Genomic DNA, 13,975 nt, shown 5'->3' with positions numbered 1-13,975 from the left:
ATACTCCAGCCCCCGCAGCTATAGGGCCAGGACCAGGGCCATTAATAAGTAGGATTAGAATACAATTCTTGTTTTAATCTAGGCTACAATAACGTTTTAGGCCTTTCTATTGCGTTCTGGGGCAGGCTACCCGCACGCGATTCGTGCGTATGAGACGCAACGTCGGTGAGGTGAAAGAGAGGGGAAGAGAGGAGAGGAGAGGGAGGGGGGTTGGAGAGAAGCGCAGCTGGACCGACAGAGCAAGATCGGACAGAATGAGGACCACCACAGCCGTAACGAGTGACCTGAAACTCGGATGGAACGATGCGGTTATTACCGACAGAAATTGCTTGAGAGAGACGACAATGGATAGTGACACAGCAGCGGAGTGAATGGGTCGACTTGCATTTGTGCGCCGTGTTACATTGTAGCAGCAGCAGCATCAATACCCGCTGACAGGATGGTCTCGCAGGCGGTCCAGACCCTGCGGCAGGGGGTTTGGGCATCACTGACAGGAGGATGGTATCACGACCCAGATCAAAACAAATTCAACAATTCCTGTCATCTTTATCTGTGGATATTCCTTCTTATGCTTCCCCTGTCACTACATTTGGTGAGTTTGGAAGGCCGCACTGTGCATAACGTTTAAATGCACGATTGCGTCACGGAATGCTTTTGTCATCGACTAACACGGTCCTTTCATATAAACAAGTAGGCTACATTTGCTTGTTATGCTGTCTTTTTAATAGCAGAGCAATTGCGATGTCCATTCATTCATTAGGCCTACACGAGAAGAAAATTGTATTGTCGCATTTTTTCTCTGCATGCTGTTCGGTGATGAAACGCATGGCTGCGTGGATAGTCAACATGCGGTGGCACACGGACACGCCTCGCCATCCCCTCCTCCAGCATCAGATAAATAGGCTACAGTAGTCATCCATCGGGAGTCAATTGTAGGCTATTCTGCGTCATTCATGAAATACTGGAATGATAATTTCTGGAAAAGATGCTTGTAGACACCATTCCAGATGTTTTGTTTTTATAGCCTATGCTAATGTCATGTCTATTTGATAAATTAGTGTTTCTGTTTTCTTAATGACCTTGTGATTGTTTCAGAACTTTGAGCTTGTTTCACAATAGAAGGTGCTTTATACATAAAATTAATCACTATTATTATTATTATTATTTGGCGAATTATTATTATTATTATTAGGCCTATTATTATTATTATTATTATTATTATTATTATTTATAGGCCGATATAATCTGAATCAAGGACCATGACCCAATATACTGTAGTATTTGTGCAGTGCTGGGGTAGTTAATTATAATTTATGTAATGTTGCATAATTTTGTCCCACTAATCTAGACCTATTTGTAGAGCAGATATAGGGTTTGTCTTATTTTCCTGTTACTTCACCTCACAATGTATACTAAATGCAATTTTCCTGTAAAACTAGGTTATTATTTGCAAATCACTTGATAATTTGTAATCTGTTTCGTTCCAAAGCTAAATCTCCATTGGTTGGTTCTTAGACTGTCTGGGTCTCGAGAGTTTAATCTCTGCTATAGCCTAAGCACCTATATTTAGATTGCATAGCCTCTGGAGGCCATTGGCTGTACTACCTGAGGCATGAGCAGTGCTATTGTGTTGGTTCTGATATCTTGTGTGTTTATGCCCCCCCCCCCCCCCCCCCAGGCTTTGCCCCCCACCACCATGGCCCTCAGTATCTACTGCACCTGCGTCACCATCTTCTTCATCCTCATCAAGGCGGCCAACTACCGCCTCCATCTGATGTTTGACCGCGGCGAAGCAGTGCCCCAGGGCAGTCTCTCTGATGTCAGCAGAGGACCAGAGAAGAAGAGCAACGCGTCCGACTCCTGCCTGCCCGCCAGCCTGAGGTACGACTCCGGCCTGGAGGGCAAGATTAACACTGCTTAGGAAAGTGTGCTGCTGAGTAACACACACACACACACACACACACACACACACACACACACACACACACACACACGCACACACCACACACACACACACACACATACATACACACACACACACACACACACACACACACACACACACACACACACACACACACACACAGTTGAAATATACTGTAGATTCCAACCACAACCCGCCACTCTCTCTCCAAACAGGAAGAGCAGCACGGTACCAGATAGCGTTGCCATGACGATGTTGACCAGGAACAGGTCTAGTCCGGTGATCCAGGTCACGGTGAAGCAGACAGAGACGGACCCGGGTCTGATAGGAGTGGTGAGTAGACCGGACGGCTTAGACCACCGCACAACCTCACAGTTACAAGGCCGGGGTCACACATTTAGACTATTACTATACGACACCATTTTTTTTTAGAGACGAGATTTAATGTTCTCCGTTCTACTCACGGCCTGTACCTGTCTTCCCTAACAGGAGTGTCCCAAGTCAGGGGACGCGAAGACTACTGAAGGTATGGTATCCTTTTCTCTTTCCATCCTTTCCTCTTTCCCCTTTACAAGACAGCTGGGGGGAATAGCTGCTCTGTGTTCTCATATGCTGCACTTGCAGATGCACGGTTTCTCTGGCTGTCCCTGTTATGGATTCAGAGATGAATTGATTCCTTCCCCTCCCGCCTGAGCGTCATTATGCCCAGACAGGCATGCAGCCATCAGCTGCCTTCTTCCAATAAATGACCTCATACAGTCTGGCGATGGCGAGGGTGCAGAGGAGGAGATTGCTAAACTTAGCATGCTTGGATGAACGGCTACACTCAGAACATAATTATTCAATTCAATACAACACAATAGACTTTTCTCTATTTAGTGTGAGCATTCCAACAATTTATCAGATCTAGACTACAATGAAACAGACTGGGGAAACAGTCAAAATGCAATATTCATTTAAAATAGCATTTAATCCATGTTCTGCATTTTTACAATACAGTTCTTTTTCCATTGTAATTTATTTACTAGGAGTATGATTTCTTTGTTACATTAATTGAATATGGTCGTCATGCCATGTCCTAAATGTAATGAAACATTCTTAACATCAGAATATTATGCTAGTTGCGCAGGGTCCATGTGCATGTCCATATTTGTTTTTATTATTATTTATTAACGGCTTATCCGTGGTCTGTTCCAGATCAGGGTGAGAGTGGGGAGGAGGAGAGAACCAAGGGGGGTCTGCAGCCTGGCGAGGAGCCCTCCCCCGATGACCTGTCCAGCCCCAACCCTGACCAGGCCGCCCCACTCCTCCAGGCCCAGCAGAGGCCCAGCTCTGGGCACGGCAGGGAGGCTGGAGCCGTCGGCCGGGTGGCTTCGGGGGACGCTGCAGACAGGGAGGACGCAGACGAAGGCTTGCCCCCCTCCAAGGGGAGTGGTCCAGAGAGCGGAGAGGAAGGGGAGGAGGAGGTGAAGGAAGAGGACAAACAGCCCCAAGACCCCAACAACAACACCCTGGAGACCCCCCTAGACCTCCCGGAGCCTCTCCCGCCCCCGGCCCCTGCGCCGGCCCCCGACCCCGCCCAGAGTCCCCTGGAGGAGACCTACTGCTCGGATGAGATTGCCGTGGTCCTGGTGGACACGTCGGGCCCCCCGTCCGCCCGGCTGGAGGAGAGCGACACGGTGAAGATCATCATCACCATGAGCTGCGACGCCCAGATGGCCGCCGAGCTGGAGGAGTCAGTCAAGCAGAGCATCCTGGAGTCCGCCCAGGCCCACGCCCAGAGGGGCGGAGACCGCCAAGGGGGCGGGGCTGGCGCGGACGACTGCCGCATCAGGATCCCCGTCATCACCTTTGACTCGCCCGAGGAGGAGGAGGGGCAGGGGGGAGGGGAGGCGATCTCCGAGGCAGACTCCGCCCAGCGGTCGTTAACCATTCAGGACATTGAGATCAATCTAGTGAGTTCTGACTCAGCAGCGCTGCACCTGGAGCCCAGCCAGCCAGACCAGGAATACCTCAGCCCCCAGCTGACCAATGGGAACAGCTCCAGTCCTCACTTAACCAATGACAACTTGGACAGCTCCTCAGGCATCGACGTCCACTCCCACCATGACGAAAACGACCCCCCAGAGCTCAACATGGACACAGAGGGCTTCCTACGGATCCCGCCTGCCCTGGGCCGCTACGCACTCGGGCCCGGGGGCAGGACGCACGTCCGAGGCCTGAGCATGGACAGCGGGAAGGACGCGGTCCTGATCGCGGACCGGGCCCAGAACAAGAACCAGCTCCCTACCATGACCAGCTCCAAATCAGATCTGGAGGCCAAGGAGGGCCAGACGCCCAACGAGACCAGCTTCCTGGAGTTTGTGTCGCTGCTGGGGTCCATCAGCACCCGGGGGGGCGGGGCCAACCCTCAGGAGGAGGGGCCAGAGGAGGAGGAGAGAGCAGTGGAGGAAGGTGGGGCTAATAGACCTCTTCTTTGTAAAAGTATAATTTGTTTGATTTATCAGCTGCACATTGCACATTTTTTTTGTGTGCCTCAAAGAGATAAGTTACAGTATATTAACTCTAAATATCTATACGTTAGAGATAACTGAGATGGACGAAAGGTCAAAAATTTTGTTTAAAAAAAAAAAATCCTTCCCTGTTGACAGAGGAAATGGGTGGGACTACCAGACCCGACGAGCTGATCACAGAGACGAACACGGAGAGCCAGGAGCAGGAGCGTCCTAACCCACCCAACAGCCTGGCCACCGTGGACACACTCCTCGCCGTCTCTGAAAAGCCTATCCCCATAGTCTCCCCTGACAGGTAACGGCGTGGAGAGATATGGAAAATAGAGATGAAAGGGATGGGAAAAAGATGGTCACAGCGGGCAGGTAGCCGACCTCCTGGACGTTGCTGGTTTGAATCACAAACCAGATCATGAGAGAGTGGAGGGTCCGAACGGATCGGTTTCAGATCCACGGTGAATATATCCTACTGTTGTGCCCATTAGCAAGGCATTTCACCCACAAAATCAAGGCGGATGACAACTTCCAGTCAGCTTCCTCCTTTCATTGTAGCATCCCAGCTCACAAGATACAGACAGAGAGACCATGGTGTGTGTGTGTGTGTGTGTGTGTGTGTGTGTGTGTGTGTGAGACCAGAGTAATGTTGTTCTCTATGCCCTCCCCAGCCCCCAGACAGACAGAGAGAAGGATCCAGACTACGACTCCCTCCCCTCCCAGACCTCCCAGTCAGAGAGCTCCATGCTGCAGGTCATCTGCAGGCCAGAGGCCACCAACAAGGAAGATGCCTACACCTTCCACACAGTACACAGTGAGTAGCTACTACACTACTGCTACACCTTCTACACTCTATCACCCCCTGCACATATGGACCTGGTGGATTACTCTTCGACCTCTGATTGTTGTGGCTGTGTGTGTGTGTGTGTGTGTGTGTGTGTGTGTGTGTGTGTGTTCTGCCTTCCAGGAGACAGACCCAGGAAGCTGTATGCAGAGAGAGCCCTGAACCTTCCTCTAGGGGCGGAGCTTATCACTGGCAACATGTGGTAACGCCCTCTTACTCACTCTCATAACCGAAGGGTTGTTTTATTAGTAATAAGTCCATTGGTTGCAATAGGATATGATATATTACACCAAGCACTAAAGGGAAAAAGCTTTTAACTGAAAGCCTCTAAAGACGGTACATGTTAAAGCCTCTTAAAGATTATTATTTTGTTTTCACTTAATCTATATATATGTGTGTGTGTGTGTGTGTGTGTGTGTGTGTCCAGTGACCTCCTCTCTACCTCCTCTAACTCGGAGTGCCAGGATGGCCTGGTGGGTGGGCACGCGGACTGTCCCTTCCAGCGACGCATCATCCCCGCCCACAGACTCCGCCCTCGTAGAACACACCCAGAGATCTTTCAGGTGACCCCCCACCACACACACACACACTCACATTCTTCTATTCTATTGTATTCTATTGTATTCTATTCTATTCTATTCTATTCTATTTCTGCTTCCTCACCCCAATCCATATACCATTGTACTTGGCCTTGCAGTGTTCTGACTCTATAACGCTTACTCTAAAACTATGACTATGACCGTGACTCATCCCTTCAGTCCACCGCAGTAGCCAGTCTTCACAGTGAATACTGTCCGGTAGCAGGTCAGAGAGCCCAGGCTGCCTCGGCCACGGCCGTAGATCTTCTTCTTCTCACTGTGCAGCTCGTAGCTCATAGTGGCCGACAGTCAGAGCCATTCTCTGGACCTGCTGAGGTAACTAATGGGCTGGCCAGGGCAGGAATGCTAGCTAGGCATGACTATAGGGATTGATGAAAAGTGCATTCTGGTCGTTTGAGTCTCTTTAAGATTTTGCCTTTCAAAAAGCACTCTGCTCCTTTTCCACGACTAAGCAAAGTCAACTGCTGTTACTACTGTAAAGCAGCAGTGTTGGAACAGGAGTGATTACAATATCATCATATTAGTATCATTATAATAATATAATAATTATAATAATTATAATAATTATAATAATATTATAATTATAATAACTTTATTTGTATAGCACCTTTCATACAAAAAATGTAGCTCAAAACTACAGTGTTTTAAAACAAAGAAATGACATGTACAGAGTGCTTGACACATAAAAATAGACATACAACTAGAAAGGGTGCTCAGAGAGCTCAAGGCTCCGCACATGAAAGCATTCGGTTGCACATGTCTTGTAGAGTCGGAGGTAACAATCAAACACTAGCAAGTTGAAAACTTTTGAAAATGTCCAAATTAACTATGAGACCTCATATCTCAGCTGTTCTGTCTTTGGGAGGCTCAAAAAATAGCTAGCTGCTTGTCATTTGTAACGTTAGCTACAGTAGCTAGTGCCACTAACATTAGCTAGCTTGACAGTGTTATCGTCACGCCAGATGGTCGCAGTGTTCTTCAAGGCACGTAGTTAACAAGAGAGTTACTAATGTAGTTTGGTCCTTGCCTATCAATGGCTTTGTATGAGGAGGACCTTAAAATCAATTCTAAGTCTCCTTGTGGTTCTGGTTGCAGAGTCTTGTGTTATGTTTTGGGGCCTACTAGGATTTCAGTTTTGTCATCATTTAATTTTAAGAAATTATTGCTCATCCATTTATTTATTGCCAAAAGACAAGTAGGATAATGGAGTGCATAGCTGTAGCATCGTTTGGTTCGGCAGAGATGTACAGCTGCGTGTCATCCGCATAACTATGGAAATGGAATGTGAAGGCCAGCACAGAAGCACAGTGCTCTGACAGAGATAGAAGAACAACATCCAAACGTTACGAGAACGTTTAGCTGTGTCGCACAATTACACGACTTCCTCTCTGTGTTCCTCCCAGGAGGAGGACTCCATAGATGAGTCATCGGAGACCTCCACTCAGGAGAAGCCCACCAGGAAGCTCTACTACAAACTCAAGCTTTTCCCAGGGAAGTGGGTCAACATCCTGTACGACAGACTCACCCTGCTCGCCCTATTGGACAGGTAAATAGAAGCCCCGCCCACAACAGCGTCTGGTGAGGAACTGTAGAACGAGCAATAGAAACACTATGATAATAAGAACTTATCATCTAACAATTGACAATAACTTCCAAAGTCAATGTTTTGGGTGCGAACTATCACGTAGTACTGTAGGTGATCGTGACCAAGAATATTGCTGCCTGTCATTGGCTAGGGACTGAGACGATCAGAGTGATTGACAGGCTTGTGGCCCAATAGGAACCATGATGTTGTGGAGAATCTAGTGGCGGTGTTCATGGCCTTCCTGGTGGCGTTCCTGGGCTTCCTGCTGCTCAATCATGGCTGCTTCAAAGACTTCTGGGTCTTCCAATTCTGCCTTGTCATCGCCAGCTGCCAGTATTCTCTGCTCAAGGTACCACAGACCATGCCAGTCAATGTCATCTGTTGTATACAGTAGCAGATAGCATACTGTACAGACTGTCAACCACACAACATGGCAAGTCTCTAATGTCTTGGTGTTTGTGTCGCAGAGTGTCCAACCTGATGCTGCCTCACCCACACATGTGAGTCTATGTTACATTTCCTAAAGTCATTCAGCTGAAATTGTTCAGAGAAATAGGAAATTATCATGTTCCTCCAGATTTCCTCTCCAGAGCCAGTGACTCTCTCTCTCTCTCTCTCTCTCTCTCTCTCTCTCTCCCTTCCTTGTCTTCCTTGTATCTCTTTCCCTCTGCTGCTCTCCCTTCACAGGGCCACAACCAGCTTGTAGCCTACAGCCGAGCGGCCTACTTCTGTATCTTCTGCAGCCTGATCTGGCTGCTGGAGACGACCCTGCGGATGGACGACCTCCCCGTCTCCACCGTCTACGGCATCACCATCACCATCTCAGACACGCTGCGCTTCCTACGAGACGTCTTAGTAGGTACGGCCAAGAACCACTCCAACCGTCACCGGACCGTTCTATCCACTGTAGCTTTACAGAAGTAGAACTCAAGACTTTAATGCTCGCTAGGGGTCTGGGCGAGGAGGGTTAGTAGGCTAGGCATTTTAGAAAGCTTGGACTATGTTGGGAAGCTACCTTTTACTTGCCTGGCTTCACCCCTGAATTTGAATTTTCAAATTTTCGAAATGTGATTCAGGGTCTGGAAAGGCTCTCTTGGTTCTTGGTTGAATTTTCACAAACATTTTATCCTTTTCCCTAAAAGGGTAAATATTTGTTAATTTGAAATCAAATACATTGTACAATACATTATATCCTTTATGAATAAACGTTGCAAATTTGATTTTAAGTATTTTGCATTAAATCTCATAATTTTTATGGGATTTTGGGGCATAAAGGGGTTAATATCTGAAAATGCTCTGAGGATATCACCGAGCACCCTCCTGTATTTTGAAGAGGGACCCCCAAGCTACACGAATCAGCAGAGAAAAAAACTACCCGACAAAACCAGGTTCAGCACCACCATGGCTCCCCGGAATAAATCAGCATCCTTTGAATGAATCCTTTGAATAAAACTGCTCAACTTAATTGGTTAGGGGACGAACTAATCGCTGAGGACTCCTTCAGCAACGCCCATCTCAGAAACAAATGAAATGGGATTCTGTTCAGACTGAATAATGAAGTGAAACAAAATGGGGATACATGTCAGGCTGACCTTTTACAGTCATCCTAAACACTATTGAACTGCAGTTCCCAGGGAAACTCAGTTATGAGACTCGGTAATGATCTCAGTCCAGTCTGTGAGGCTTCTCCGTGGGTCGTAGAAAGACAGTTTTCTGTCGTTGATTTTATTTCAGGGTTTACCTACTGCTTCCCCATCACCTTCCTCATCGGCCTGTTTCCGCAAATCAACACCTTCGTCATTTACCTGCTGGAGCAGATCGACATGCACTTCTTCGGCGGGACAGGTCTGTGGAGCTCTGCGCTTCCATTTCAAAAAATATTATGAATCCGATGGAAATATCTAACATTCTCACCTCCGGTGCTTGCGTGTCAATGTCATTTTATTTATACAGCACCATTTGTACAAATCAATAGCACACAGTATTTCCATAAAAAGGCTGTGAGGCTTATCTGACCTCTTCTGTTTCTGATCTGTCCTGGTTTATTCCTGACCCTAACCTGAACCCTGTGGTTTGTGTCTGAGTCTAACCTGAACCCTGTGGTTTGTGTCTGAGTCTAACCTGAACCCTGTGGTTTGTGTCTGAGTCTAACCTGAACCCTGTGGTTTGTGTCTGAGTCTAACCTGAACCCTGTGGTTTGTGTCTGAGTCTAACCTGAACCCTGTGGTTTGTGTCTGAGTCTAACCTGAACCCTGTGGTTTGTGTCTGACCCTAACCTGAACCCTGTGGTTTGTGTCTGACCCTAACCTGAACCCTGTGGTTTGTGTCTGACCCTAACCTGAACCCTGTGGTTTGTGTCTGACCCTAACCTGAACCCTGTGGTTTGTGTCTGACCCTAACCTGAACCCTGTGGTTTGTGTCTGACCCTAACCTGAACCCTGTGGTTTGCTGCCGTAGCCGCCACCGGCCTCCACTCCGCCATGTACAGCATCCTGCGCAGCCTGACCGCCTTCTCCCTCCTCTACGGCTTCTGCTTCGGGGCGCTCAAGGTACAGCCGCCCTGAACGCCGCCCTTCTCCCCAGGAACGCTGTGTCTTTGAGCGTGGACGGAATCAGAGAGGGAGATATTTGGGAGGGAGAGAGCAGAGAGAACAGAAAACGTCTGGGAACGGGATTAAAAACCCTGGTTGACAGCGGGCGTGTGCGCTTAAAGGAACGCGACTTAAAGGAGTAGGAGTCTTTGAAATCGAGATTTTAATAGTTTAACATGTTTTTGAGAGATTTTTCAAGATGCCCACCCACATCCATTGTATGACCAAAACGGTGGTAGAGCAATTATCAGACTTTCTCAAAAGTGCTAGTTTTGTCAACGTTTTGATCTGAACCATTGTATATGATCAGAAGTAACCTTAAAACAGGGCTAAACAGGCATTTTCCCTTTACTACTCCTTTAACAGCTTTCGCCGCTCGCTTGAGTGCTCTAGTACATCTTTTAACCGCCACTTCTGTTGTTTGCGACGCGGCGGAGCAGAGCAGAGTACAGCAGAGCGGAGGAGAGGCAGATGTGATAACGGCTTTTATCAGTAGTTAACACTCTGTTGTTGGTGCTGTATGGAAGGCTGGGACCGGGCTCTCTGGTTGTTGATTTCGTATTTCTAACTGCCGGTGTTAAAGAGAGTGGCAATGGGAGTATGAGTAAAAATAGCCCCAGGAAAGCATGGTGATGTAAGTACTGTAGCTATGGCATTAGAAATAGCAGGGGTGTAGGTAGAGGGGGGTGGAACATACGGTAGGGCTCTCCAGACAGTGTTGCCAGAGATGTTATATTGTGCTGACATCTCCTATTAACCTTACTCCTCATACTGTCTTGAACTCTGTGGCTCCTCCCTGTTGTTGTCGCTGTTGTTGTTGATTGTTTGTTTGTTTGTTGTTGTCCAGGAGCCCTGGGATGAGCAGCACACTCCGGCCCTGTTCTCAAGCTTCTGTGGTCTACTGGTGGTCTTCTCCTACCACCTGAGCCGCCAGAGCAGCGATCCCTCAGTCCTCCTGTAAGTCTGCCTGCCTGCCTGCCTGCCTGTCTGTCTGGCTGCTGTGTCTGTCTGTCTGTCTGTCTGTGGCTGGCTGGCTGGCTGGTTGGCTGCTGTGTCTCTGTCTGTCTGTCCATCTGTCTGTCTGCCTGCCTGTCTGTCTCTGGCTGTCTGTCTGTCTTTCTGTCTGTCTGTCTGTGGCTGGCTGGCTGGCTGGTTGGTTGGTTGGCTGCTGTGTCTCTGTCTGTCTGTCCGTCTGTGTGTCTGCCTGTCTGTCTGTCTGTCTGTCTGTCTGTCTGTCTGTCTGTCTGTCTGTCCGTCTGTGTGTCTGCCTGTCTGTCTGTCTGTCTGTCTGTCTGTCTGTGGCTGGCTGGCTGGCTGGCTAGTTGGTTGGTTTGTTGATTGGTTGGTTGGCTGTTTTTTTGGTTGGTTGGTTGGTTGGTTGGTTGGTTGGTTGGTTTGTTTGTTGGTTAGTTGGTTTGTTGGTTGGTTTGTTGGTTGGTTGGTTGGTTGGTTGGTTGGTTGGCTGGTTGGTTGGTTGGTTGGCTGGTTGGTTTGTTGGTTGGTTGGTTGGTTAGTTGGCTGGTTGGTTGGTTGGTTGGTTGGTTGGTTGGCTGGTTAGTTGGTTGGTTGGTTGGTTGGTTGGTTTGTTGGTTGGTTGGTTTGATGGTTGGTTGGTTGGTTGGCTGGTTAGTTGGTTGGTTGGCTGGTTGGCTGGTTGGTTGGTTGGTTGGTTGGTTGGCTGGTTGGTTGGCTGGTTGGTTGGCTGGTTGGTTGGCTGGTTGGTTGGTTGGTTGGTTTGTTGGTTGGTTGGTTGGTTGGTTTGTTGGTTGGTTGGTTGGCTGGCTGGTTGGTTAGCTGCTGTCTCTGGCTGGCTGGCCAGTTGGCTGATTAGCTAGCTGGCTAGCAAGCTGTTTGGCTGACTTATTGGCCAGTTGTCTATGTTTTTTCTGTCTGGGCACAATTTTTGTGCCGGTGAGTTTGGTGTGCAATGAAGACGCACCAAACTTGCAATTTACAGACGTCTTCATTGCGCACAAAACTCGGTGGAGGCAAGAAATATTGAGTGACAGTAGCACATATCACTTAGCACCCAGCATGAAAATAAAGCCCAATGTCGGATAATATAATAGTTTACAGTCAGCACAAGTTTAAAAAAAAAAGAAGAAAAAAGACCAAAAACACAGTATACCCCCCTCAGGTCTCTGATCAAGTCCAAACTGGTGCCAGCCCTGGTGGACAACGAGGAAGAGGAGGATGTCGACACTTCAGGCATCAAGGATCCCCTTCCAGAGAAGCTCAGGAACTCTGTGGTGAGAACAAGTCCTCTTGTCTGTTGACTGTAGATAGGTAGAGGTGGTACGAAATATCAGACTCATTTGGCTCTTGGTTCCCCCCTGGTTTGCAGAAGGAGATTCTGTACTCAGATCTGGTGGTGTGCTCCATCGCCTACATACTAACCTTCGCCATCACAGCGAGCACCGTGTTCCTGTCCCTCAAGGTGAGTGAATCGGACCCTTATGGTTCTCTTAACTACGATGATCCTAGTCCAACCCATGACTGATGTCTTATATTAGCGTCTTCGTCTAAGGACGGGCAATAAGGACTGCAAGATAAAGACTGTCATTTGCAATAAGGACTGCAAGATAAAGACTGTCATTTGCAATAAGGACTGCAAGATAAAGACTGTCATTTGCAATAAGGACTGCAAGATAAAGACTGTCATTTGCAATAAGGACTGCAAGATAAAGACTGTCATTTGCAATAAGGACTGCAAGATAAAGACTGTCATTTGCAATAAGGACTGCAAGATAAAGACTGTCATTTGCAATAAGGACTGCAAGATAAAGACTGTCATTTGCAATAAGGACTGCAAGATAAAGACTGTCATTTGCAATAAGGACTGCAAGATAAAGACTCATTTGCAAAACCAACGATAAAGATCTATTCTGTTCTAATCAGTCTCTTCCCCTCCCTCTTAACCCCCCTCACTTCTCATCACTCTCCCTGTCCCTGTCCCTCTCCTCCTTCCCCTCCATCCCTCTCTCCCTCCACCTCCATCCCTCTCTCCCTCCACCTCCATCCCTCTCTCCCTCCACCCCCTCCATCCATCTCTCCCTTCGTCCCTCTCTCCCTCCACCTCCATCCCTCTCTCCCTCCATCCCTCTCTCCTCCTCCCCTCTCCTCCTCCCCCTCCATCCCTCTCTCCTCCTCCCCCTCCATCCCTCTCTCCCTTTACCCCCCCCCCCCCCACTCACATACTCTCCCTGTCCCCAGCCGTTCGTCACCATCGTGCTGTACGCGCTGGCGGGGACGGTGGGCCTGGTCACCCACTACCTGATCCCCCAGATGAGGAAGCAGCACCCCTGGCTCTGGATCTCCCACCCCGTCCTCAAGAGCCAGGAGTACGGACAGTTCGAACCGCGAGGTCAGGCCTGTGCTCCCCCCCCCGGGGGGCTTTCCAAACCCACTGCTACCGCCGGTTCACTCTGACCGGACGAAGAACTCAGCCCGAAATCATTTAAAGTTTTCATTTGAATCCCTCATGTTTTTCGCTAACCCCTCCCCTTGTGAATGAGCGTCGCGTTACACGTTTCTGGTACGACGGCGTGCGGCGTTCACAGGACGCCGCCGGACTGACTGTGGCGCGGGCTTTTCCCGTTTCAGAGGACGCCCGGCTGATGTGGTTCGAGCGTCTCTACGCGGGCCTGCTCTGCTTCGAGAAGTACGTGGTCTACCCCGCCGTCGTCCTGAGCGCGCTCACCAACGAGGGCTTCTCCCTCAGCCACCGCAAGAAGCTGGGCATCCAGTGAGTTCCTCTCCGTTCCTCCTAACACTGACCCCCCCCCACCACACCCTCTCCTCCTAACACTGACCCCCCCCCACACCCTCTCCTCCTAACACTCACCCCCCCCACCACATCCTCTCCTCCTAACACTGACCCCCCCCCACCCTCTCCTCCTAAAAACCATCGTCCTCCTAACACTGACCC

General features: G+C 48.9%; 1 protein-coding gene across 1 annotated transcript in view; it reads left to right on the top strand.

Annotated features, from left to right (window-relative positions):
- Positions 1-439: 439 nt before the first annotated feature.
- Positions 440-13,975, top strand: part of pcnx2 (pecanex 2) — a gene marked incomplete at both ends in the record, with an annotated part of 26,220 nt that continues 12,684 nt past the window's right edge. The window contains 20 exon segments of the mRNA XM_084461390.1: positions 440-592; positions 1,679-1,881; positions 2,140-2,257; positions 2,414-2,450; positions 3,122-4,378; positions 4,576-4,732; positions 5,100-5,242; positions 5,396-5,474; positions 5,700-5,835; positions 7,275-7,417; positions 7,652-7,805; positions 7,924-7,956; positions 8,144-8,315; positions 9,191-9,301; positions 9,914-10,005; positions 10,895-11,004; positions 12,185-12,296; positions 12,392-12,484; positions 13,261-13,411; positions 13,651-13,792. Coding sequence (XP_084317516.1) covers positions 440-592; positions 1,679-1,881; positions 2,140-2,257; positions 2,414-2,450; positions 3,122-4,378; positions 4,576-4,732; positions 5,100-5,242; positions 5,396-5,474; positions 5,700-5,835; positions 7,275-7,417; positions 7,652-7,805; positions 7,924-7,956; positions 8,144-8,315; positions 9,191-9,301; positions 9,914-10,005; positions 10,895-11,004; positions 12,185-12,296; positions 12,392-12,484; positions 13,261-13,411; positions 13,651-13,792 — 3,596 coding nt within the window.

This window comes from Borostomias antarcticus, assembly GCF_949987555.1.
Source record: "Borostomias antarcticus genome assembly, chromosome: 2".
Lineage (NCBI taxonomy): Eukaryota > Metazoa > Chordata > Actinopteri > Stomiiformes > Stomiidae > Borostomias > Borostomias antarcticus.
Note: the sequence above shows the minus strand (reverse complement) of the source record. Positions and strands in the feature narration are given on the sequence as shown.